The sequence below is a fragment of the Ovis canadensis genome, chromosome 10 (assembly GCF_042477335.2).
Source record: "Ovis canadensis isolate MfBH-ARS-UI-01 breed Bighorn chromosome 10, ARS-UI_OviCan_v2, whole genome shotgun sequence".
Taxonomy (NCBI): domain Eukaryota; kingdom Metazoa; phylum Chordata; class Mammalia; order Artiodactyla; family Bovidae; genus Ovis; species Ovis canadensis.
The window spans coordinates 49,980,966-50,006,475 of NC_091254.1; the positions used below are offsets into that span (position 1 = coordinate 49,980,966).

At 42.5% G+C, this 25,510-nt stretch overlaps 1 protein-coding gene across 3 annotated transcripts in view; it reads left to right on the plus strand.

Moving 5' to 3' along the window:
- XPO4 (exportin 4) overlaps positions 1 to 25,510 on the plus strand; it is an 88,190-nt gene that overhangs the window by 34,734 nt on the left and 27,946 nt on the right. For 2 of the 3 annotated variants that reach the window (XM_069601689.1, XM_069601690.1), the window contains exons 6-10: positions 1,266 to 1,382; positions 2,078 to 2,230; positions 13,450 to 13,563; positions 17,789 to 17,946; positions 18,144 to 18,318. In XM_069601689.1, the coding sequence (XP_069457790.1) occupies positions 1,266 to 1,382; positions 2,078 to 2,230; positions 13,450 to 13,563; positions 17,789 to 17,946; positions 18,144 to 18,318 (717 nt within the window). Of the gene's footprint in view, positions 1 to 1,265; positions 1,383 to 2,077; positions 2,232 to 13,449; positions 13,564 to 17,788; positions 17,947 to 18,143; positions 18,319 to 25,510 lie in introns of all 3 variants that reach the window. The other variant, XM_069601688.1, reaches the window with a different exon arrangement.

Consider the following 25,510-nt stretch of genomic DNA (forward strand, 5'->3'; position numbering starts at 1 on the left):
TGTATTTTGAAGTACAGTTATAAAGTGAATGTGTGTGTTTAAGCTATATATCTATAGTCAGAAGACTTGCTGTCAAAGGCAGTCAGGTCTGCACACCCCAGGATTCCTGAGGGTATTCACACGTAATCCATGTTGTTAGGGCTTTCTGGTGTGGAAAATTCTGACAAGCTGCTTGAATCTCTGGGTCACTGTGCTATCATAATTGTTAATTATACATCATACTTATCAGTTAAGACTTAGAGGCCAGTAGGAATTTATTTCTTTTTTACAAAATGTAAACTTTGAGGAAACTTTTATTAGACACATGCAAAAATATACCAATACTACAAAAGTGTACAGATACACTACCAATAGTATATTGGTCACCTCTGTAACCATCTTTCATCTTCAACAAATATCAATGCATGGTAATCTTTAGGAATTCAATTTTATGTGTATTTGCTAAGATGGCCGAGACAAGCATCTGTAAGGTCAAGGTACGGACATCAGAAGCATTTCTGAGCAGAGATGCTGCAGTTGGTGGGCGGGTAGGACTGTGCTCAGCTGTTGTATAAGCTGCATAAATAGTATCATCCTGACTTTAATCTTTGGGTTGTTCAGAGGTAGTGTGCATATTTCTGTGTGACCTCTGGAAACTTGCCAGAGTGAGTGGTATCGTCCCTGTCATGGTACCTTGACACTGTGAGTAAAAGCAGTGAGCTGATAGTTGGGCCTGTTGATACAGCCACTGAGAAGGAAAATCTTTGTTTTCAGTTGCAAAAACTCAGCAGTACTACCTGGCTAATATTTTGGAGACTGTAAAATCGGTTTCACTTTTCTGCTGTTTGGAAATACAGGTTATAGTCATCAGAAATTAGAGTCAGACAAACCTGGGTTCAGATCTCAGTTGGCCTTGATGAGTTGCCCTTTGACTCTCACTTCTTTCAAATGTCAAATGGGGATATGGATTGTGTGAATCAAAAGAATGCATTAAATATCAATCATCTTAAAATACCATTTATGCTGTGGTTGAGGAACAGTAGGAGGGCGTCCTGAGTGCCAGGCTTAGAGTCTCCCATAACTGGGGTGAGCTGATATACCTACAATACCAAGGCCACCGGGAGCGGCGAGCTCATCTTTACCCTGTTCTGTGTGGTTTTCTTGTGGCAGAAGATATGATGGGTACACCAGAGATAAAAGTGTTTCATTATGTTGAACGGATATTGTATTGAAACCAAGCATGGGAAAACAGTGATTCATGATCATTTGTTATTGAATACTTACAGCAAACTTTGGCCTGTTCAATTCTCACTGCACTGTTGAGTGAATTCTCAAGTTCAAGTAAAACGAGCAATATTGGACTGAGTATGGAGTTCCATGGCAACTGCAAAAGAGTTTTCCAGGTACTGTTATTTTTGTTCTTATGTTTTAATCATTAGATCATTCACTTTTTACTCAATTTGTTCCTAGTGGAGTGAGAACATTGCTTTTATCTAGTTGATTATAGCCTATACGTGAAAATCTGTGTTGTGATTTCATAGGATATAGTAAAGCAGTAGATTCGGTGAACATAGTTGATGATTTAAGATTGTTTAATTTTAGTCTTACAATGGAAATGCTACTGTTAAGGTCCTCAGATTATCAATTTTATTCATATTGTGTTTAGATAGAACTAATTCAGTTGATATGACTCTGGTGGCCTTAAAAGTAGGCCTGGCAGTGTGCCAGAAAGGGCTGTGTATTTCAGTGTTATTGCAGATGGCGTGGGCTCTTTGTTTCATGTGTATTGTTTGGCTCCAAAGTGAGTTATGTGAAGACCCTGGTTTCAATTGGGGGGCTCACGCTGAAGCCACTGACCTTCACCTCAGGCCTGCTTCTCTGGAGAGTGGCCTGTAAGTGACGGTGGTGTCTTCAGATGGCATCACTTGAGAGCATTCTGTGATGTAACTTCCAGGCAGGCCTAAAAATGGAAGGTGTCCTTAAAGAAGTCATGCTTTCCATTGGAAATTTTAAGGTTTCTGTTTGCTTTTATGGTTCTGAAAGGGAATGTATTTTGTATAAGTGTTTGACCAGAGAACATGTGGTTAATTGACTACAGGAGGAAGACCTCCGCCAGATCTTCCTGCTGACGGTAGAGGTGCTGCAGGAGTTCAGCCGGCGGGAGCACCTCAGCGCCCAGATGTCGTCCGTGTTCCAGCGCTACCTCGCCTTGGCCAACCACGTCCTCAGCTGGAACTTCCTGCCTCCAAACCATATCCTTCCAGCCTCCACAGGCTGACATGTGGCCGTGGTCCTGTGTGACTTTTGTAGCTGAGGGCACTGTGTCTCTGAAGGTCAAGTAAATGTGTTTTTGGAAGAAAAGAAGAGCCTTTTAGAAATGGAATTTTACTTTATATTACCACAGTGCAGTGGAATACTTAGGACATTTAAAGTTTCATTTATAACTTTGTAGAAGAGGGTTGAATACATGGAAACATGGTACATCAAGGCTGTTGCTAACCAAGGGATAGCTGCTTGCCTTAGTGGGGAGGGAGTTTTATCAAGAAACCCAGTCATTTTCTCTTGTAACCTGTGATTCCATTCAGATTGTGGCTGACTTTCCTTAAGGCTAGTTGGGAGTTCTCCATTTGATCTTTGTTGACTACAGTGTTGTTAAAGTGTAGATAATAAGGCAGTAATACATTTACTCATCAAAAAGTGTTCCCAATGTAAAAGCATGAAAATTTCAGTAGCTCAGCTGGTAAAGAATCCACCTGCAATGCAGGAGACCCCGGTTCGATTCCTGGGTTGGGACAATCCCTTGGAGGAGGGCACGGCAACCTGCTCCAGTATTCTTGCCTGGAGAATTCCATGGACAGATGAACCTGACAGGCTACAGTCCATGGGGTTGGAAAGAGTCAGACAGGACTAAGCACAGCACATTATTAGTGGTACAGAGTTTTAATGGACTATATTATAGATAAAAAGTATCTGCTTCTTAATTATTTATTGAAGTAGAGATACTTGTGCTAGAACTGCTATTAGAACTGTTCTAAATGAACTGCTGCTGTTCCTTAGTTTAGAGTTTGATTTGCTTTTCTAGAACATTTGCTCACTTGATAGACTGAAAGCAGTAATATGCATCCTAGTTGAGTCACAGATCCAGGCTCGAGTTTCAGACGATCTCAGGCCTGTTACTTACTCCTTTGAATCTCACTGTGTCCACCTGTAGAATGGGGACATGGACTATGAGTGAATTGAACAAGAGGATGCATTTACAGCACTCTTGGGAGCTAGCACATGTTTGCTGAGCTCGTAGGAGTCTGCTTGATCAGCTGTCTGTCTGTGCTGTGCTCTGTTTTCCTTGATCTGATCTATTCCTTACAGTGCAGGAAGTTACACGGTGTTTCACTGAACCTCTTCTGTGTGTGTTAGTCCCTTCTTGGAGGATGGGGGTCTGTTTAAGAGAAAAGAGCGGACGATCAGCAGAAGGACGTAGAGAACCAGCCATTTCAGACATGAGGATGCATTGGGGACTCTGTACAGATAGGAACTCATTCATCCCCTGGGGTGTAAACTCGGGGTTGGGCGGGGGGGCGCTACTCCATTTATGTGACAGAACGTGAGCTGTCAGACGCTGGGAAGGGGAATGAGTCCCCAGACCTCTTGCCCAGAGGGGGTCACAGTGAGCGGGGCAGGGGTCACAGTGAGCGGGGAGAGCTCACAGGGAGGTTAATCCTTTCCACCCTAGTCTCAATTCCTCTTAATGCTAATAATCAGCTTTATATCTCCAGTATATTCCTTTTGACTGTTAGGGGGCACATATTACCTTAGGTTTGCTTTGAAAAACATTTCCCCTTTGTGTTTTGCAATCTTAAGTTTTGCTCCAGTTTTTGTTGGGGGTCGAGGGGAAAAGAAAGAAAGTTGCTCAGTCTTGTCCAACTCTTTGCGACTCCATGGACTGTAGCCTGCCAGGCTCCTCTATCCATGGGATTTTCCAGGCAAGAATACTGGGGTGGGTTGCCATTTCCTTCTTCAGGGGATCTTTCTAACGCAGGGATTGAACCCTGATCTACCCTAATTATAGGCAGACACTTTACCATCTGAGCCACCAGGGAGGATCTGGTGGAGGGGACAAAAAATATTTAAAAACTCTGGGACAGATTGAAAAAGTAACAGGCCATATGGAACTATCAATACATTAATGATATGTGGGAAAATCAAGGAAAGTTATGCTGTGTATATTGTAGCCAACTTTAAAGTCTCTGTTTTACGGAAAAATTCACTTGACTGAAGAACAACTGTTTTGTACAGGGAAATAGTGCTCTGGGAGTTTGGAAACAGAATTTGTCTAAAGATACACACATACAAAATGTTTTAATAAAGTGTAGTGAGGGTTTTGGAAGACCTGTCATCTAAAAATGATAAGCAGGACTGCAGTGTCGCTGAAGGCAAGTGCTCCTTGTGTCAAGAAAAGTGAGTCTCAATCTTGCAGGACGGGATCCTGTGTCACGATGCACAAGAGTGTGTCTCTCTGCCTGTGTGTGTTCCTGGACGGCTGTTTGCTGGCTCAAGAACTGCAGGCAAGCATTTCTTCCTTTGAGTGGATTAGCTCAAATGTAAGACAAAGACTATGGCAGTGGAGTGAAACTCAGTTCAGTCGCTCAGTCATGTCCGACTCTGCAACATCAGGCTTCCCTGTCCATTAGCAACTCCCAGAGCTTACTCAGACTCATGTCCATTGAGTCGCTGATGCCATCCAACCATCTCATCCTCTGTTGTCCCCTTCTCCTCCCACCTTCAGTCTTGCCCAGCATCAGGCTCTAGCTGCCGCACGTGATTGCACAGGGTCTTCTACCCTGTGCGCCCCTCACCCCCGCTGTGGGCACCTGGTGGCGGCTGGGACGACCCCCGCCCTGTGGGCTCCGTGTCAGGTGTTCTCCTCTTGGGGTCATTGGCCGCTCTCGCCTGAGGCGAGGTCTTCGCATCAGGTGGCCAGAGTACTAGAGCTTCAGCTTCAGCATCAGTCTTTCCAATGAATATTCAGGACTGATTTCCTTTAGGATGGACTGGTTGGATCTCCTTGCAGTCCAAGGAACTATAAAGAGTATTCTCCAACACCGCAGTTCAAAAGCATCAGTTCTTTGGCGCTCAGCTTTCTTTATAGTCCAAGCCTCACTTCCATACATGACCACTGGAAAAACCATAGCTTTGACTAGATGGACCTTTGTTGACAAAGGAATGTCTCTGCTTTTTAATATGCTGTCTAGGTTTGTTATAGCTTTTCTTCCAAGGAGCAAGCATCTTTTAATTCCATGCCTGTAGTCACCATCTGCAGTGATTTTGGAGCTCTTAGAAAATAAAATCTGTCACTCTTTCCATTGTTTCCCCTTCTACTTGCCATGAAGTGATGGGACCAGATGCCATGACCTTAATTTTCTGCATGTTGAGTTTTAAGCCAACTTTTTCACTCTCCTCGTTCACTTTCTTCAAGAGGCTCTTTAGTTCTTCTTAGCTTTCTGCCATAAATGTGGTGTCATCTGCATATCTGAGGTTACTGATGCTTCTCTGGGCAGTCTTGATTCCAGCTTATGCTTCATCCAGCCCAGCATTTCTCATGATGTACTCTGCATATAAGTTAAATAAGCGGGGTGACAATATACAGCCTGAATGTACTCTTTTCCCTGATTTGGAACCAGTCTGTTGTTCCGTGTCCAGTTCTAACTGCTGTTTCTCAACCTGCATATAGATTTCTCAGGAGGCAGGTCATGTGGTCTGGTATTCCCATCGTTTTAAGAATTTTCCACAGTTTGTTGTGATCGACACAGTCAAAGGCTTCGGTGTACTCAGTAAAGCAGTAGTAGATATTTTTCTGAAACTCTCTTGCTTTTTTGATGATCCAGTGGATGTTGGCAGTTTGATCTGTGGTTCCTCTGCCTTTTCTAAATCCAGCTTGAACATCTTAGCTGTTAATATATTGTCAGTGCTGATTAAGAAAATTAGTTGCAAGGAACCCAGTTCTGACATAATTTCTAGTTTCGGCCATTGGAGATCTATTGTTTAGGAAACTGAGCAGGAGTTGAATGGTTAGTTTTATACCTTGTAAAAGATCTAATGATCACATTTAACTCAATTAGTATATTGAGTTGAACAGATCAAGGATGTTTAATTTTAGTGAAGTCCAGCATATCAGTTCTTTCTTATGTGGATCGTGCTTTGTTATTCAGCCAAACCCAAGATCATCTGGACTTTGTCCTATATTGTCTTTTAGGAGTTTTATAAGATTCTTTTTTTTTCTCTCAGCTGCGCTGCACGGCACATGAAATTGTAGTTCCCTGACCAGGGTTGAACCTGTGTCCTCTGTGTGGAAAGCATGGAGTCTTAACCTCTGGACTGCCAGGAAGTCCATTGCAGTTTTCCATTTTTACATTTAGGACTATGATCCAGTTTGGTTGACTTTTGTGAAAAGTATATGGTCTATGTCTTGATTCTGGTTATTTTGGTATATGAATGTCCAGTAATTTAAGCCTTTGTGGAAGACTTTTTTTGCTTCATTGTATTAGTCTTCTCCTTCAAAGATCATTTGACTCCGTGTCTGTAGGTCTATTTCTGGTTTCTCTGTTCTGTGCCATTGATCTATTTGTTCTTTCTCCAAAACCATATTGTCTTGATTATTGTAGATTTATAGTAAGTTGAGTTGTGTCAGTTCTTTGGTCTAAAGATCACAAAGATTCAATCCTTTATTTTGTTCTAAGAGTTTTATAGTTTCGGCCCTTGTGTGTAGGTCATGTGTGTATCATGCATGAGGTCTTAATATAAGGTATAATGGGATTTTACATGTAATATCCTGTTGTTCCTGCATAGTTTATTGTAAAGGTACTTTTTTTCCCCAGTTGAATTGCTTTTGTCTCCATGTGTAAAATCACCTGACTATAAATGTAATAGTGTATTTCAAGATTATTTTGTCTTCTCTGTCAATTTTTGTAACCATTTGGAGTTTAGGGTCATTTTATCAATTTCTTCAAAAAAGCCTGCTTGGATTTTGATAGGAATTATGTTAAATCTGTAGATCAGTTTGAGGAGAGTTGCCATGTTAAACAAGTGGCAAAATATTAAGTTTTCAAATCCATGTACATGGGATGTCTTTCCACTTTTTAGATCTCTTTTTTTCTTTCAACTCTTTTAATAGTTTTCAGAGTAGAAGTTTATACTTTTTTTGTTAAATTTTTTCTGAGTATTTAATTTTTAAATTCAATTACAAACAGCTGATTTTAAATTTATTTTTCTGTTTATTGCTGGTATATAGAAATACAGGTTTTTGTATATTGATCTTATGCCATCTAATGTTGTTGAACCTGCTTATTAGCTCAAATAGTATTTTTAGTGGATTGGTTTTGGATTTTTTGTGTACATGTCTTCTGCAAACTGTTTTTTTGTTTTTTTTTTAAAGGATTTACATGTAGGTTTCATATGCATAGAAGTGGTTTATGGAGGTGTCCTCACTCCAGGCCTGGGGGTGCAAGGCCTGTAGTTCCTGCAGTTTGGCAGATGTCACAGAGAGCCACTCTGGGCTCTGTCTTTCAATATCTGAGGTGAAATCCACCTGCTTTTGTTTTTGCAGATTATTATTGTCTAAAGGGAGCATCCTTGTCCTGGGTCCTCTGTCTTACCTCCACCCCCATTGAAAAGCATGTGCTGCCCCTGTGGGCCCCACCTCCTTCTGCCCTGGGCCTCTGCACGTGGAGTTCTCTGCCTCCTGACTGTCCCTCCGTCCCACGCCCCGGCCATGCCACGTTTGCTTTGCTGTGGCTTTTGACGTGCACATTGTGTGTGCTTTTCTCCCATTGGCCCACTTCTCAGGTATCACGTTCCTTTCGTTAGCACGTTGAGCAGTGCCTGTCTGCTGCCTGTCTGGGAGCACAGGGAAGCGCGGCTGTGTCCTGCTGCTGGGTGGTCAGCTCCGTGCAGTGTCCAGCGTGCAGTGACATGCCTGACATGTGCGTGCGTCCTGCTCACTGAGCGGGCAGCTCAGCAGTCGTCGCTCGGGCCTCGGGTGTCTGTCTGTGCTGCTGACACTGTTTAGCCGTCAGCTCACCTAGCGCCCATAAACGCTCAGGGGTTGGCAACGCTCATCAGAGATGACAATGTCGTTTTGTAATAAGAATGCTTGGCAGGTATGTGTGGTATGTTGGCATAAGTAGTCATTCTTTTTTTAGTTTGGTTACACTGCCTTTTATTGGTATTCTATTTTTGTGGATCCGATTTGGTTTTGGTAAAATTTTTCAGCTCAAGCTCTTGGGGAAGCTAACTGGATCATAAGATAGTAACGGGGTACAGAAGCTTCCCCTACTCTAGGATTTCCAGTAAAGCCGACGTTGCTATTTGGAGGCAAGGCTTTGGAAGACTTTCAGGTGAGGTCAGTTCTCCTTTATTTCAAAGGACTTTGGTTCCTTGGACTAAGTGCTGTGTGAGACTGGGCTCCATGGTTCTGTGCTGTGCCAGAGATAGCAGTTTTTGTTGTTAGAAAAAGTAGCACTAACGGAGATTAAATATGTCAGGAGAAAAACTGGGCTTCCCCTTGCTTCTGAAATTTTTCATTTTACTAATGAGGTGGGACAAAGGGTGTGGGGCACTGGGAGAGTTAAGGTATTCCTTCTGTAAGATAGATGTGCATGAGGTTGCTGCAAGGGCTCCCTGTGGTATGAAGTGCCTGCAAGGCTAGGCCGCTGAGACTCTAGGCTTTCCACATTTGTTGGAGGGTAACTTGTCGCTGTGGTGTGAGCTGTGAAGTTGTTGCTTTGCTGTTGGCCCCACTGCGTGGTGATTCCGTGCAGAAGGAGTCCAAGGGGTCCGCAGATGAACAGGACCTCATTTGCTTGTGTGTTTCCAAGGTGACCTTCCCTTTTAGTTAAGAGCCTGTACTTACGGGTCATGCTGTGTGGTTGAGACAGAAGACTTGACTGGTTTATCCACTGACAGTTGTGGCTAGTGTGGGCAGCCTGTGCTCCTGGCTCTTCCGTGTGTGAGGCTCTGGCCCGCGGTCCCAGGGCAGGCCAGGTGCTGGTGCCTCTGGTTGCTTGGACGGGCGAGCTTCACCCGAGGAGAGCTTTAGAGCTCTGTAAACTCTCCACGGGAGGAAGGCCAGGAGCCGGAGAGTTAATTCTACACCGTGCGTGCAGTTAGCCTCCAGCTGTGACCAATTTCCAGGGGACTGAGAGTGCAGAGCTTGGAAGACACTGGGTTTCCACTTCAGCATTGCAGCCTTGCTCGAAGAGGGGCTTGTAGTGTGTCCAGGGACACGGGACTCCTTGTACTGTAGCTCCTGTTCGAGAAGTTGGTGAAAACACGGGAAGGTGAAGTGACATTGACATGATGACAGATTTTTTTTTTTTTTAATGTGAGATTATTAAAAGCTGAAAGCAGCTCCCTGTGGCTGTCATGTGGGTTGAATTTTATTTGATCAGAAATTAATGGTTTTGGTACAAAATATGAATTACTTGAGTTTAGTATTTATTTTTAAAAAATACGTAAAGCTGTAGCCCCAGAAAATTCTTGGTTTAAAATCTGATTTGAATTTTGGTGAACGATTGCTATTTAATGTTATTAATCACCAGATTGACTCGTATGTCTCCTAAAATCTGACAGGTATATAATAAAAGATCATTTAGTAAATGATCACTTCATTGTTAGACTTCTCTTTATTGATAATGTATTTAGATAAAAAGATAAAGCAATATCATGTTGATATTATGACACAGCTGTTAAAGTAGCGCCGTAAACTGAGACTTTTGCAGCTTTTAATAGGAACCTGTTGTTTTGCTAAAACTGTTAGAGACTCTTGCTTCGTGTAATAGTTTTTTGGGAAAGCTTACTTTTGTCTGTCAGGAAAAGAAAAGTGTAATTCCCATTTGTGTATCATAGACTAGGTTTGAAGAGAATCACAAGTTATTAAACAAGAACTTGAAAAAGGTAAAGATTTTGGAATCATGGAAAGAAGGGGTGTGATGGTCACAGAAGAGGAAAAACAAAGAAAGGTACAAAACCTGAAAAGGAGAAATACTACTTCATTTAAATTTTAAATCATTTAAAATTATTTTCTTAAGAGGAAAAGTGCTAGATTTCTGAACTTCAGTGATGGTCTTCTCCTTTTGTTTTTAAACTATTCTACATTAAGAATTATCTGAGAGAAGTGTATTTCGGGGTCACTTATACATAGATACAGACATAAGTAACAGGTAATACCAAATCAAAAGTTGAATTACCTTAATTCTCTACATTATTTTGAGTCTGCAGTTACTTACAGTCCAGATCTGTGGGTGACTGGTTGTGTTCACCAGTCACATGCTGTGATACGCTTTTAACTGGCTTTTTAGTTGAACCGTGGTGTTAGCACACGTTGTTAATAGTAATATTTCAGGCAGCACAGGAGTCCCTATCCTCTCCTTTCATAGGCAGCAACTCCAGCCATTTCACAGGACAGTGTGCTAAGAACATGTGTTTCTTGTTAGAACAATGTGTTTAAAAATTTGTTTCATTTTGTTGTTTTTATGTTTTAAGTTCATATTAAAATGTGTCTGAGGATAATTATGTTATTTTAGTAGAGATGTTATTTATAACTGAGTCATACAATTGTGTCCTATTGTACAAACTGGAGCACATGTTCACTCTTACTGGTGTTAGGTGGTAGTGCTCAGCTGAGCAGTAGAGAGAAGGTGGGTTAGTATGCAGGGTCTAGAGTGACTCCTCGGGGAACAGTCAGCGTGCCTCTTGGCCAGACATGTTACCAGTGAGCTTTCTCAGCAGAAGGCAGGCGTCATGCCAGAGATAAAGAGCCTTTCCATGTTTGGAGTTAGCAAACAAAACTCACCTGGAACTTTAAAATACTTGTTGGGGAAACGTATTTTCTGATGGTGCCAGATATTAAAGTCTGAGGTCTTCTTGTGCTGTGGACAGCATGTAAGGAATGATGATTCTAAAACCAGCCTGGTTGTCAACATTTTCCCATAGAGACTGGGCACAGAAATCAGTGTGTTTAAAACCAGCCAAGATCAAGAGCAGCTAACACTGGAAGTAAAAGATTTGAGGATTATTTTGCACCTGATGTTTAGGTGAGCCATTGCATGTAATTCTATTTCATATCTGGAAAAAAGCCCTCTCTCAAACTTTTACCTATTTCCTCTTAATATGAGTAACTGCTGTCTGCAAGTATTTATGGAGGATATGCTCTTTGTAATTGAATGAAAGACAGGAAAGAGACAAGTGCCTTGGTCTAGGTCTTGTTTCCTTTTGTAATACCTATTTTTGATGTTATCGCCTCTCACTTACCAAAGGACCTGGATGAAGCCCTTGCTGTTTTATAACTGGCAGGCTGAAGTGAGCTTTTCCATGTGTCCAGGGCTAGCAGAGTCCATAAACGCCCTCTTTGTGTCCGCCCCCAGCACCCCCGCTCTGTGCTGGGCCTTCCAGGGGCCTCCATTACTCCTCACCTGAGAGCCGCATGCGTTCGCGCTGCCTGGACGGCTGCATGAATAAAACCCAGGGCAAGTGGCCTGACCATTCTGTCAAGGCTCAGTGTCTGTCGCACAACTCCCCTGATGTGAAGTAGAATCTTGACATCTTAGTGAGCATATAGCATATTAAGTTCTGTTATTTTCCTCATTGAAAGTATGTAGTGATTATACACAGATATTTTGTGTATTAGATTTGGATATCCAACAGCTAACAGTTTATTACCATTTTAATGTCAGATTGTGACTCCTTAAAAAAATAAAACGAAATTGTTGTAATGTTTTTGTGCATCTTTGCTCAACATAGTACTCAGTGTAAGTATTTAATATTTTTCATTATTGAACATTTATATACCCCCAAATTGCCTTTAGTTAGTAAAATGGGACATTGCAAGTTAAGGAAATTAACTTGGAAAAGTGTAAGTGAAGTATTTTTAGTAAAGTACAAAAACTTCATTGCCTCATGCAGGTGCTTTATTTCATGTGTTCGAGCCTCCTTGTTTTATGCCCCAACCTTTTATTGTGGAAAATTCCAAAGATGCACAGAAATAGAACACGCAGCTTCAACAGCTGTAAGCTTTATTTCATGTGTGCTCTTCCAGCCCCAGATTATTGTGAGGCACGTCCTAGACATCAGATAAGTCCACCACAGACACGTCAGTGTGTTTCTGTAAAGGGCGATCAAGCCCCGTTTGTAGACAGCTCATGGGGAGGCCTAGTGCTCAGTCATGTGTTCCCTTCTGGTGGAGCTGTACCCCAAATGGGAGCCTTGTGAGAGGATGAGGTCGTGGAGGAGGTGGTGTCTTCCCCACCATGTACAGAGTCCCTGCTGCTCCCAACTCCACAAGGGGGCAGACAGAGGAAGGGGAAAGTGAGCTGAATGGAACCTGGTTTGAGTTTCACTTTCGTTCAGCAGTCACGTAAAGGCAGACCATTTCTGGGGTGACTTTTCAGAAGCAAGTAATGGCTTCTGAAGGAGTTCTCAGTGCCCCTCCTTGCTCTTAAGACACAGAGTGAGATTAGATATTTATTAAGCAAAAATCTAAAACATTTCCAGAGCATTGCCTGTAATGTTCTCTTAATGATTTGGGCTTTGATGGAAATTCAGCATTTGAACTTTTTTGCCACCTGTAGTTTTGGATAACCTGTTGAAGTTTCTCACTGGGTGATGAGCACGTGGCCTAACTGACATATGTTTGTGGGCACTTAGCTTGTGCAGACGGGGTGCAGCGCTGTCTCTGTGTCCACACAGCCTTCTCCTTTCTCAAATCCTCAGTGGCTTTGTCCGTGTCTCCAAGTGAGTTCTGTTCACAGACACCTGCAGGTGTGTCATGGTGACTCTTGTGTGGCGAGGACAGGATTCTGTGTGCAGCAGCTAACCGTAAACGCCTGAACACTATAAACATTGGTTTTTAGTCTGAGATAGAGTGTGTGTAAACAGAAAAACTTCTTTGTCTGAAGTTGAATGCGCTGATGTGTGGGACTTGTTCTCCTTCTGCACCATGTGTATTTGCTCTTCCTGTTCTCTTTTTTTGTTTCCCAGAAAATGTATTTGGGGAAAATGCTGTTTTTCCAAGCAGACTGTATGAGACTTGCATTTTGTATAAGTGATTTTAGCTGCTGTAAGATCCTGGAGGGAAGTGATGGGATAAAAATGCAGAAGTTGATTTTTCTTTTTTTTTTTTTTTGCCTGTGTTTTGGCATCTGTTTTGCATTGGTTTCCTTCTGTTGCCACCACTCAGATCGCCTATCCCTGCAGCGTGACATATAATTATAATGGAACTGTTATCTGCATTCCTGTAGCATTCTTTTTTTCCCAGCACTTAATGCCTTTTATTCCTTAGCTTCAGGCAGGAATTGTGTAGCATATGTGAAGAGGCTTAAACTGTTTCCATTACATTCTTTCTGGATGGCTCCGTTATATTTAGGCTTACATTTTCGACAAAGTCGGAATGTTATTGTGGTTGACCTTGACCCCAGATAACTGGGCAGACATTATATAGCCATGTTTGAGTCCTCACAGAACGTGCTCCTGAAGCCAACGGAGTCCTGGCGGGAGGCCCTCCTGGACAGCAGGGTCATGGAGCTGTTCTTTACCGTAAGTCCTGCCCCCACCCCCGCCCACAGGGAGGCCACAGAAGGGTGCCTCGGGAAGGCCAGCTTCTATATTTCTCTTAAGTGAAACAGGACAAATTGCTTTTGTCCTCCAAAGCCTTCTCTTCTAATCAGTATACTGCTTAAACAAAGATTATAAAGAAATGTTTTTGCTGGTTTATAAGAATGTTATGTAATTAGGATGGGTTTAATGTCATAGGGCTCAAGGTGTTGGTCTTGGGACCTCTTTACACTCTTAAAAATTATCGAGAACCCCAAACAGCTTTGGTTTATGTGGGTTATAGCTAATAGTGTTTATATTTTCCATATTAAAAATTCAAACTGAGAACTTTAAAATATAAATTATTAATTCACCTAAAAATAGCAATATCAGACCACTACATAGTAACATAAATAACATTTCAGTGAGCAAACAGCTACATTTTTAAAAACAAATTAAACCTTTAGTGAGAAGAGTGGCATAGTTGACATTTTTGCAGATGGCACTGGTATCTGGCCTCCTAGCCCAGGCTTCACCTCTGCTCCTTGTCTGGTTGGTTGCAGCTTTGCCATCATATTACTGACACGTAGAACGTGTGTGTGTTGGAGGCAGGGGTTGGGCAGTGGGGGTGGAGAACGCGGGCACTGCCCTCGGTGTGCTGAGAGGAGTGTTTACCGTATGACCTGCCAGAATCAAGGAAGTCCTCGGGACCCTGGGCCACATGAGAAGAGCTCTCTGGAGCAGTGCACTTTGTTGCCAGCCGTGGGCTAAGTCAGTGTTCTTGAGTAGCAGTTCACTTCGGCTGGACCCCTGCTTTAAATAGTCCTGCTTTTTGCTTGCTAAATAATGAAGAAGTTAGGAAGCTGTTCCCATCTTTGCCCAAGAGGGCCCCCAGTGTAATAGGCAGAAGCTAGGAAAAATACGTGTGTGTGTCTCTGATAGAGTGTGGGAGAGAGTGTGTGTGTGTGTGTATGTTGATCTGTCTGCAGATACAGTGCAAACATCCACATTAGTTATAGCAACTGGGACAAAAGTGCAGATAAAGACCAGTTTAAAAAATGATAAGCTATTTTGCTAAATCCCAACCATTAATTATAGTTTATCTGTTCATATGTTTTAAAAATGCTAGTCACCAGCCTTACAACTGGTTGCCTATTTATACAGCATTTAAAATGTGGTAGGCATATAGTATATATTTTTAAAAAAATAGCGAGAACAAGGTTGTTCATCCCTTAGTGTACATAAAAATCTTTTTCTGTAGAAATGTTCAAACTGAGTATTACCTTGCATTTTATTCTGTAAATCCGAGAAGTAGTGGGTAAAAACAGTATTAGTATCAAAGGTGATTGTAACTACACTTTAACACTCTCTTGCCTGCCTCCGTGGGCAGAACTTGTTTTGATGTGGATCCAAGTTCAATTCTCTGTATTATTCATTTGACTGAAAACAGTTTTTGAAAAGGTAGAAAACTTTGCAGCAGTGCTGGAAGCGGCTCCTGGTCTGAACAGCTGTCTAGACGCGGCAGCAGCTGCCCCTGTCAGCTGGGAGCCTCCGTGGGCAGTCACTCAGCCTTGAGAGTTAATCCTTTTGCTTTGTTATTTTAACAGTTTTGTATTCTGTGGCCTGTTACTTTCACGTATGCACTTTATGAACAATTTTAATTTTGTCATTTGTTAGAAAAATGTCATGACTAATCTTGTTTCATTCTTTTTTTTGAGTTTACTTTTTAAGTTTCAATTCTGTGAATTTATTGCCTCTTTGCAGCGTTTTTCCACAGGTTGTTACTTTTCTCTAGATTTGAATTGCTGCACTTGTACGTACTGTGTCATGGCCTCGACCTGGATTTGGCCCTTCTGGGTTCAGGGGGCTGGATGGCCTTCTGGCCCTTGCAGGTTGACGACTGATCCCGTTTTCTCCTTTCCCTTAGGAGCTGGAAAAGCCCCTCTCCTTAGTTTTTCCTTTCTGATCTTCCATGTTGTCTCTTCTTCACACTGCTTGCTGTGTGGATACTGGTGGTCCCGTCTCAGCTGTCAGCTTCGCAGCCGTGTGTGATCTCCTCGTACTTGTCTTCTGCTTACGCCCGTCTCGCCCCACTCCTTGTCTGTGTTCAGTCTCAGAGCCTTCTGGTCCCGTGCTTCACCAGGCACTCGACTGGAGGCCCACAGACATCTTTGATTCCCTGTGTCTCTGCAGAGCCCAGCGTCTTACTCATGAGCCTTTCTTTACTCTGTATTTCCTGTCTTGCTTCTCCACTCACTTGCCTGGGTCTTTGGCTGGACTTAGCCTTTCTTTATCCCTCTGCTTTCCCCTATTCAGGTGTTGGATTTGGGTTTTAAGTTGTGTAATGTAGTTCAGATATGGTAGAGCCTCTGTGTGATGGAAGAACGGCAGGAATCTACATCTTCCATAAGAATCAGTTGTTGATTTATCATGCACTTTATGTGGTTCATGTTTCAGGAAAGATAAGCCTGAACAATGAAGTCAGGCTCTGAGGATGGTTTATTTTATTTTATTTATTTTATTTCATGACATGGTCCACGTTGGCTATTTCTTTTGCTTCCTCAGGTCTAGACCAGTGTTGAGCGACCACTTGGCTGATGAAGCAGCCCTCTGGGGCCCCAGACTGTGTTGTCTGTCACATTTAAATGTTGAAAAGGTTAAAAAACACAGTGACAGAAGTGTAGTTACAGCCTTCAGATAAGGCACTTAAGAATAGTTGTGTTCAGAAGTTCTTGAAGTAGAGTGTATACATGCACTTGTGCATCGTACTTTTAATCGACTTTATATAAAACTCAGGATTCTTTGAAAAACACTGTGTTGCTGTGGACCAGGGAGGGCCTGGCCAGGTGAGCTGCTGGGCTTCGCAGGTCGTGAGTTCTCCAAAGCAGCTTCTACTCCACCCTATGAAGACAAGCACACAGCAAAACCTCCGTGACAGCTGTTAAGTCATGAGTTCTGTGTAATTTTCACGTGTCCTAAAATACTGTATTGTTCTTCAATTTTGTTTTTCCCAGCCACATACAAAGGTAAACAGTTCTTACCTCACAGGCTACACAGAAGCAGGCAGGAAGCCAGGTCTGGCCCATGGCCTGTGGGTTGCCAACCCCTTTTCTAAACCAGAGAGGGTAACATGTCAGTAGATAAGTTAATTTTGTGACTTGTAGCGAGTTTCTAATATTTTAAGTTTCTTAGAACCTTAAGAAGCTCAGGAATTGAAGACTGATGGGGAATCCATCTGAGAACTGGGGGTGTGTAAGTGCTCAGTGTCTCACCCCTGCACCAGTGCATACTTGGGAAACGTTCTACCTTCACATAACTTATATGTGATTTGTATAGTCAGAGTGAAATCATCTGAAACCCGTGGAGAATAAATGTATACATTGTGACATTCAGAAAGCAGAGAGGTTTGTGTAGGGGAAAGGGGGCTGGAAAAGTGAAATGCTTGTGGAAAGTAGAAGATGGCCATAGTACGTGTGGTAGATTAAGATGAGAAGTTTCCTGTGAGTTCTCTGAACCATTTTCCTGGGTTGTTTTGGTTATTAAGTCTGAGAACATTAATGACCTTTATCGGAATGCTGTATACCAGGTGTTTCAGATCAGTATTGCAGAACTGAAATAAAATCTAGATGAGGTTCAAAGTGAACTTAAATAGAATCTAAGTAAAATTAAAAAAAAATAATTTATTAATTGCAATGATGTAGCATAAAATGAGATTCGGACAACTTGTAGGCAGTCTCAGAGTTAATGGAAGACTGTTTATGTGTTGTTTGAGTGAGCGTGCGCCTAGGAATGGAGGGGAGCGCTGGTTTTCTGAGTGTGATTGTCTGCATCCACCGGAGCGCCATCTGCCTGAACTTCGCTAACTTTAGCAGGAGCCTGGGTGAGGCATAGTTAGCGTAATACAGACGACTGTCGTCCTTGCTGTTTTTAGAAGGAGCAGTGTGCCTAACTGGCCAGCATCTGTTTCTCTCTTTGTCACAATAGGCTGGAGACAGTTCAGTTTTCACAATGTAGGTAGCCCTCCATTGAAGATTAACTGATACGTTTAAAATCATGGCCTGTAACAAAGCAATGCACTGAGGCACAATTTTCAAATTTAACTTCGGAATCAGTTTTCTAGAAATAATTGGCTGCAGTGAATTTTTCTCTCCCTTCATTTGGCATGATAGAAACGTGACCCTTATAAAAGAAGAATTTATTTTTATGGATTAGCTCATCTTTCCAACAGGTACATCGAAAGATCAGAGAGGATTCTGACATGGCCCAGGACTCGCTGCAGTGCCTTGCACAGTTGGCATCCCTGCACGGGCCTGTCTTCCCTGATGAGGGCGCTCAGGTGGACTACCTCGCCCACTTCATTGAGGGCCTGTTGGGCACCATCAACGGGTAGGTGTCCCAGCTGGGAGCGGCCCTGGCTCTCCTGCATGGTTTGCGGTGGAGGGGAAGAGAAACCAGTGATTCCCCTTAACCCTCTGAAGTAGTTATATGTGAGTGAGCACACAGAGACTTGCCTTTGGAACAAGTGGGTGGAAACCAGTTCCCCCTGCTCCACTTAATGCCGGTGCCCACACCTTGGGTTGTAGGATCGAGATAGAAGACTCTGAGGCTGTGGGCATCTCCAGCATCATCAGCAACCTGATCACCGTGTTCCCTCGAAACGTGCTGACTGCCATCCCCCGAGAGCTGTTCTCGTCCTTCGTCAACTGCCTCACGCACCTCACCTGCTCTTTTGGGCGCAGCGCTGCACTAGAGGAAGTGGTAAGTTGCTCCTCTTATCACACGGCATCCGTCTCTCCGTCCATCTCACAGTGAGGGCTGCTCTGCTTCTGAGCACTGCTCACAGTGAGTCATCATTTTAAAGGCATGTGTTCTTGTTTATATGTGCAAATTATTTGGTGATCTGTGCTTGGAAACATGGCTTTTAAAACATTTGTGATTAAAATCACTTTCAGTTCAGTCGCTCAGTCATATCCAACTGTTTGTGACCCCATGGGGTGCAGCATGCCAGGCTTCCCTTATTGGTCTAAGGAATTATTTTTAATTTCTTTTGTTTATTTTTTATAATTTTATTTATTTATTTTTGGCTACACGGGCCTTTTTTTCACTTGTGGCAGGTGGGGACCACTCTCTGGTTGTGGTGCTTGGGCTTCTCATTGCGATGGCTTCTCTTGTTTGGATCCTGAGCTCTAGACCACAGGGCTCAGGAGTTGTGGTGCACAGACTTAGTTGCTCTTCGGCATGTGGAATTTTCCCTGATCAGAGATCAACCCCGTGTCTCTTGCATTGGCAGGCAGATTCTTTACCACTGAGCCACTTTAGCCCTGGTCTAAAGATTTTAAGTTGAGATAATTTAGTACATGAATATAGGAAATGGAGTGAAATGTTTATATTAAATATTATGCTGAAAGCCCATTTTAATATTAAGCTGTTTGATTAAGTTCAGAGGATGCTGTGAGCTTTATGGTATGGTTGTGACTATATATAATTTTAAGTATTGCTTGAGAATTTAAAAATCTTGGGCTTACCTGAAAATTGCATAAATATAATTTGGTTCAAATAATTGTAACCCTATTTATTTTGATTAGACTATGCTCTTGAAAATATTTTTGGTGCTATGGTTTAATAATATACCTTAGTAAATTCTAATTTACATTAAAATGAAGACCAGTTCCATTACTCAGAGATGTTTCTAGGTACAGATTTTAAATGAATATCTTCCAAGTTTTATATTTAATCTAGAAAACAGGTACTAAACTTTCTGACAACAAAGCTGCGTGTGTAACAGTTACTGTGAATAACTCCATTAATCTTGGGAAGTAATTGATTTTTTTCCCTGCAAAGTAGTTATTGTTGAAGCTAATTTTTCTTTTTATGAAATGTAAATCCTTTTCAAAGATTCTAAGGGTAAGAAGATGATTTGTGAACATTTGACAGAATTTCGAGTGAAGTCCTAACGGCTGTTTTGTTGGGAGGTCTGGCAACATGTGTGGAAGTGTATAGTGTCCCTTTTTGTAGGTGTCAGAACATGAAGAACTCAGATGTGGCTGTGTCCGCACTGTGGGTGCCCCATGGTTTGATGGGGAAGGAGCCAGGCCAGGAAGACATTTGTGTGTTGGAAAGTGTGGGTCATGGAGGAATAGAGATTTACAGGCCTCACATGTGAGATCTGAATTTCTGGGCGAGGAAAATGATGTTCTAGGTGTGGAAGTACAGGGTGAGTTAAAGGAAGCTTTACTCAAACCCTTTTCAAGTGATCACAGATACTGAGTCAGTAGCGCTTCACATCCTGAGTCCCCCCTTCCCCTACCCCTTCCCCCTTGTCTCGTTTTCTTTTCTAAACCCTGGGGGTTAAACAGAATAAGCACGTTTAGAAGCACAGCTGCTTTTTAGTGTCTGTCTGTGGGTTGAGGAATCTTCTAACCATCTTATAGAGGAATTGCTGAAAGATATGTAACATTTTTGGTTTGCAGGTTTTGAATTTGAGCATTTATTTATTTTGTCTAGGGAACTAACAACTTGGAAAACATTGTTTCTGCCAAGGTTTGACAGAAGTATTGGAACTCAGAGGGCCTGGATGCACTTGCAGAGAGCGGGTGTTTCTTGTGCTGTCTTCCTTTCTTTTAACAAATTGATTTCTTTTAACCTGTTTATGATGTTTAAAAAATGGTGTTAGAAACAGTTGGTTATCCATCGAAAAAAGCAGAGGGAAAAGATTTGTCTAATGCTTTCCATGACTCATAGCAACCAAATTGGCAAGGGTTGTACTGCTTACAAGACTACCATTGGAACAACTAGATCTATTGGCTAGGGTTTCATAAGGGAACACTTGAGGAGGCCCGGCCACCTCAGGGCAGGTGGGCGAGTCCCAGCGATGCTGGCCCTTAGGAGGGCTGCTGGGTCAGTCCAGTTCTGTGAATGTTTATCTATCGCCTACATTTCACCAGGCACTGTGTTTGATAAATACATTGTTTAGCGTTAAGAATTTGGAAAGTCATATATGTTTTCCAAAAGGAAAAAGTTAATCTAAGAGTGTAACGTTAAAAATTCTCTGAAAAGTTATAATTTAGACTATTTATTCAGAGGCTAGGAATACTGTCATATGCATGGGTGCTCTGAGTCAAATTAATTCTGTGCTGTGAGGACTGGCTAGAAAAACAAGAGAATGAATTCATTTCTATTGCATTTGACATTCAGAGACTTCTCTAAATTCTTCTTTTTTAAAAAAAAAAAATTTATTTGGCTGCACCTGGACTTAGTTGCAGCTCACAGGATCTTTAGTTGCAGCATGAGAAGTTTTAGTTGCAGCTTAAGGGATCTAGTTCCCCAACCAGGGACTGAACCCGGGCCCCCTGCATTGGGAGCGTGGAGTCTTAGCCACTGGACCACCAGGGAAGTCCCTAAATTCTTTTTAAAATGCAGAGATCATGACTTTTTATTTGTAACATTTCTGTGTTTTTTCTCTATGTTGAGATTTTTGCTTCATATGATGCTACACTCAGAAAGGGGCTTTCCAGGTGGCGCTAGTAGTGAAGAACCTAAAGAACCCAGCTACCAGTGCCTGAAACGTAAGAGACACGGGGGTTGGGAAGATCCCCTGGAGGCAGAAATGGCAACCCACTCCAGCATTCTTGCGTGGAGATCCCATGGACTGAGGATCCTGGCGGACTATAGTCTTTAGAGTCACAAAAAATACAGTCACAGAGACACAATTGAAGTGACTTAGCATGCATGCATACCAGAAAGAATATAGCAGATGAGCAACAGCACAGACTGTTTTAGTTCTTTCCATCTTTAATCTTTCGTATGTCCTTGCTTGCTATTTTACACTATATATTATCTGATACATGTATTACACATGTATTATCTGTCATTGGACTTGTGGGTTATGGCAAGCATATAAAATTTAAACTTATTGTGGAGTATTTTGTTCATGTCAAGTAAAAACTTTATATGTGTGTGTGTGTGTATGTATAAACATTGTGAAGAATAATAAGATGAACAGCTGTGTGCCAGCCATGCAGATACTACAGTATATCGCTGGGGCCTTTACCCCTTCCACCTACCTGGAGTTTCCCCCTGTTGTCATAAGCACGGTTTATATTGCACAAGTTACTTCTGCCAAATGATTTTGTGTCGTGTTTGCTAACGAGCGCTGCCAGGGTGCCGGGCTGTGCTGTTGGCTCCTTTCCACCCTCTGTGACCTCGACGGTTCTGCGTGCTCGCCTTCCTCCTGAGTCCTCCTGAGAGCAGAAGAGCAGCCCCTGGCTGTTTACAGGAAACAGGAGTTCAGCAGGCTTTTCATTAGCAGTGTGGCTCCATGTGAGAGCTGATGGCTCATAGCCACTTACTGTAGTTATGCCTGTGGATCATAATGCTTTTCTTAACTGAGTCAGGTAACACACGTTTATATATGAAGACAATGCTCCCGGGCAAAGAGAGAGCTTCCCAGTTTTGTGAAAATGATTTGGAGTTGTCACGTTGATTTTTTGCTGTTTGTAGAAAAAGGTCTGTGGGAGTTGTCTACAGCGTAGCAGTCAGATGTTAGAACCATATTGGCACCATGTTTTATCTGGTATACTTTTACAGTATCTGACATTAGGCACACATGCATACTTTATTTTTATAGTACAGTTTTAGATTCATAGCAAAATGGAGTGAAAATAGAGAATTCCCCCCGCCCCCAACACACAGCCTTCCCCACCATCAGCATCCTACCCGAGGGTGCATGTGTGACAGTTGATGAACCTACCCTGACTGTCACCAGCACCCCGAGCCCACGTCTTTGTTGGGGTTCACTCTGTTACATGGGTCATGGGTGTGGATATGTGTGATGAGTGCATCCGCCATTATGGTTTCACACAGACGAGTCTTACTGCCCCCAGCCCACCCCTCCCTGACAACCAGGGCTCTTTCCTTGTCTCCAAAGTGTGGCCTTTAAATGTCATATAGTTGGAATTGTATAGTAATGCTAGATTTTAATCTGAAATTCACATGCATGTTAAAAGGAGACCAGATTCACATACTGAAACTTTTCTTCCCCAAACTTCATTTGGCAGTGTTTTCATAAACAAAATTAACCACTATTTGTATGTGTCCAAGTGGTTCTTGTTGTTGTTCAATTGCTAAGTTGTGTCTCAGACACTTTTGACCCCAAGGACGGCAGCGTGCCAGCCTTCCCTGTCCTTCACTATCTCCCAGAGTTTGCTTAAACTCATGTCCATTGAGTCAGTGATGCCATCTGGCCATCTCATCCTCTATCGTCCCCTTCTCCTCCTACCCTCAGTCTTTCCCAGCATCAGAGTCTTTTCCAGTGAGTCAGTTCTTCGCATCAGGTGGCCAAAGTACTGGAGCTTCAGCATCAGGTGGCCAAAGTACTGGAGCTTCAGCATCTCTCCTTCCAGTGAATATTGAGGACTGATTTCCTTTAGGGTGGACTGGTTGGATCTCCTTGCAGTCCAAGGGATTCTCAAGAGTCTTCTCCAATACCACAATTCGAAAGCATCAATTCTTTGGTGCTCAGCCTTCTTTATGGTCCAGCTGTCACATCTGTACTTGAGTACTGGTTAACCATAGCTTTGACTAGACGGACCTTTGTTGGCAAAGTGATGTCTCTGCTTTTTAATATGCTGTCTAGGTTGGTCATAACTTTTCTTCCAAGGAGCAAGTGTCTTTTAATTTCATGGCTGCAGTCACTGTCCACAGTGATTTTGGAGCCCAAGAAAATAAAGTCTGTCACTGTTTCCATCTTTGCCCCTTCTATTTGCCATGAAGTGATGGGACCAAAGGCCATGATCTTAGTTTTTTGAATGTTGAGTTTTAAGCCAGCTTTTTCAGTCTCCTTTTTCACCCTCATCAAAAGGCTCTTTAGTTTCTCTTCACTTTCTGCGATTAGGGTGGTGTCATCTGCATATCTGAGGTTGTTGGTATTTCTCCAGGCAGTCTTGATTCCAGCTTGTGATTCATTCAGCTGGACATTTTGCACAATGTACCCTGCATATATAAGTTAAATAAGTAGGCTGACAGTACACAGCCTTGATGAACTCTTTTCCCGATTTGGAACCAGTCTGTTGTTCCATGTCCAGCTCTAACTTGCTTCTTGACCTATATACAGATTTCTCAGGAGGCAGGTCAGGTGGTCGGATATTCCATCTCTTAAGAATTTTTCACAGTTTGTTGTGATCCACATAGTCAAAGGCTTCAGTGAAGTCAATGAAGCAAAAGTACATATTTTTTGGAGTTCCCTTTCTTTTTCTATGATCCAGTGGATGTTGTCAATTTTGTCAACATCCACTGGTTCCTCTGTCTTTTCTAAATCCAACTTGTACGTGTGGAAGCTCTTGGTTCATGTCCTGCTGAAGCCTTGCTTGGAGAATTTTGAGCATAATCTTGCTATCATGTGAAATAAGTGCAGTTGTATGGAATTTGAACATTCTTTGGCATTGCCTTTCTTTGGGATTGGAATGAAAACTGACCTTTTCTAGTCCTGTAGCCACTGGTGAGTTTTCCAAATGTGCTGGCATATTGAGTGCAGCACTCTTGGCAGCATCAACTTTTAGGATTTGAAATAGCTCTGCTGGAATTCCATCACCTCCACTAGCTTTGTTCGTAGTGACGCTTCCTAAGGCCCACTTGACTTAATACTCCAGCATTCTGGCTCTAGGTGAGTGATCACACCATTGAGGTTATCTGGGTCATTAAGATCTTTTTTGTGCAGTTCTTCTGTGTATTCTTGCCACATCTTCTTAGTATATTCTGCTCCTGTTAGGACCATACCATTTCTGTCCTTTATTGTGCCCATCTTTACATGAAATGTTCCCTTGGTATCTCCAATTTTCTTGAGGAGATCTCTAGTCTTTCCCATTCTGTTGTTTTCCTCTATTTCTTTGCTTGTTCACTTAAGAAGGCTTTATCTCTCCTTGCTGTTCTCTGGAACTCTGCATTCAGTTGGGTTTATCCTCTTTGCCTTTCACTTCTCTTCTTTCAGGAATTCATAAGGCCTCCTCAAACAACCATTTTGCCTTTTTGCATTTTTTTTTCTTGGGGATGGTCTTGATCAGTGCCTCCTGTACAATGTCACAAACCTCTGTCCATAGTTTATCAGGCACTCTATCAGATCTAATCCCTTGAATCTATTTGTCACTTCCACTGTACAATCATACAGGATAGTGTTTAGGGCATACTTGAATTACTGTGATATTGAATGGTTTGCCTTGAAAACAAGCTGAGATCATTCTGTCATTTTTTGAGATTGCACACAGGTACTGCATTTCAGACTCTTCTGTTTGAGGACTACTCCATTTCTTCTAAGGGATTTTTGCCCACAGTAGTAGATATAGTGGTCATCTGAATTAAATTCACTCATTCCCATCCATTTTAGTTCACTGATTCTAAGATGTTGATGTTTACTCTTGCCATCTCCTGCTTGATCACGTCCAGTTTACCTTGATTCCTGAACCTAACATTCCAGGTTCCTATGTGATACTGTTCTTTACAGCACTGGACTTTACTTTTCCTACCAGACAGCCACAGCTGAGTGCCATTTGCACTTTGGCACAGCCTCTTCATTCTTTCTGGAGCTATTAGTAATTGCCCTCTGCCCTTCCCCTATAGCACATTGGACACCTTCTGACCAGGGGGAGCTCACCTTCTGGTGTCATATCCTTTTGCCTTTTCATACTGTTCATGGGGTTCTTGCAGCAAGAATACTGGAGTGATTTGCCATTCCCTCCTGCAGTGGACCACGTCTTGTCAGAACTCTCCACGGTGACCCGTCCATCTTGTGTGGCTCTGCATGGCATGGCTCCTGGCTTCATTGGGTTATCCAAGCCCCTTTGCTATGACAAGGCTGTGATCCATGAGTGGGTTCAAATAGTTACCAGATAGAAAAGCAGACTGTTTTCCTGAGGCTGGAGAGCTGCAAGTTCACCCCTCTGTACGCTCGCAAGTTAAT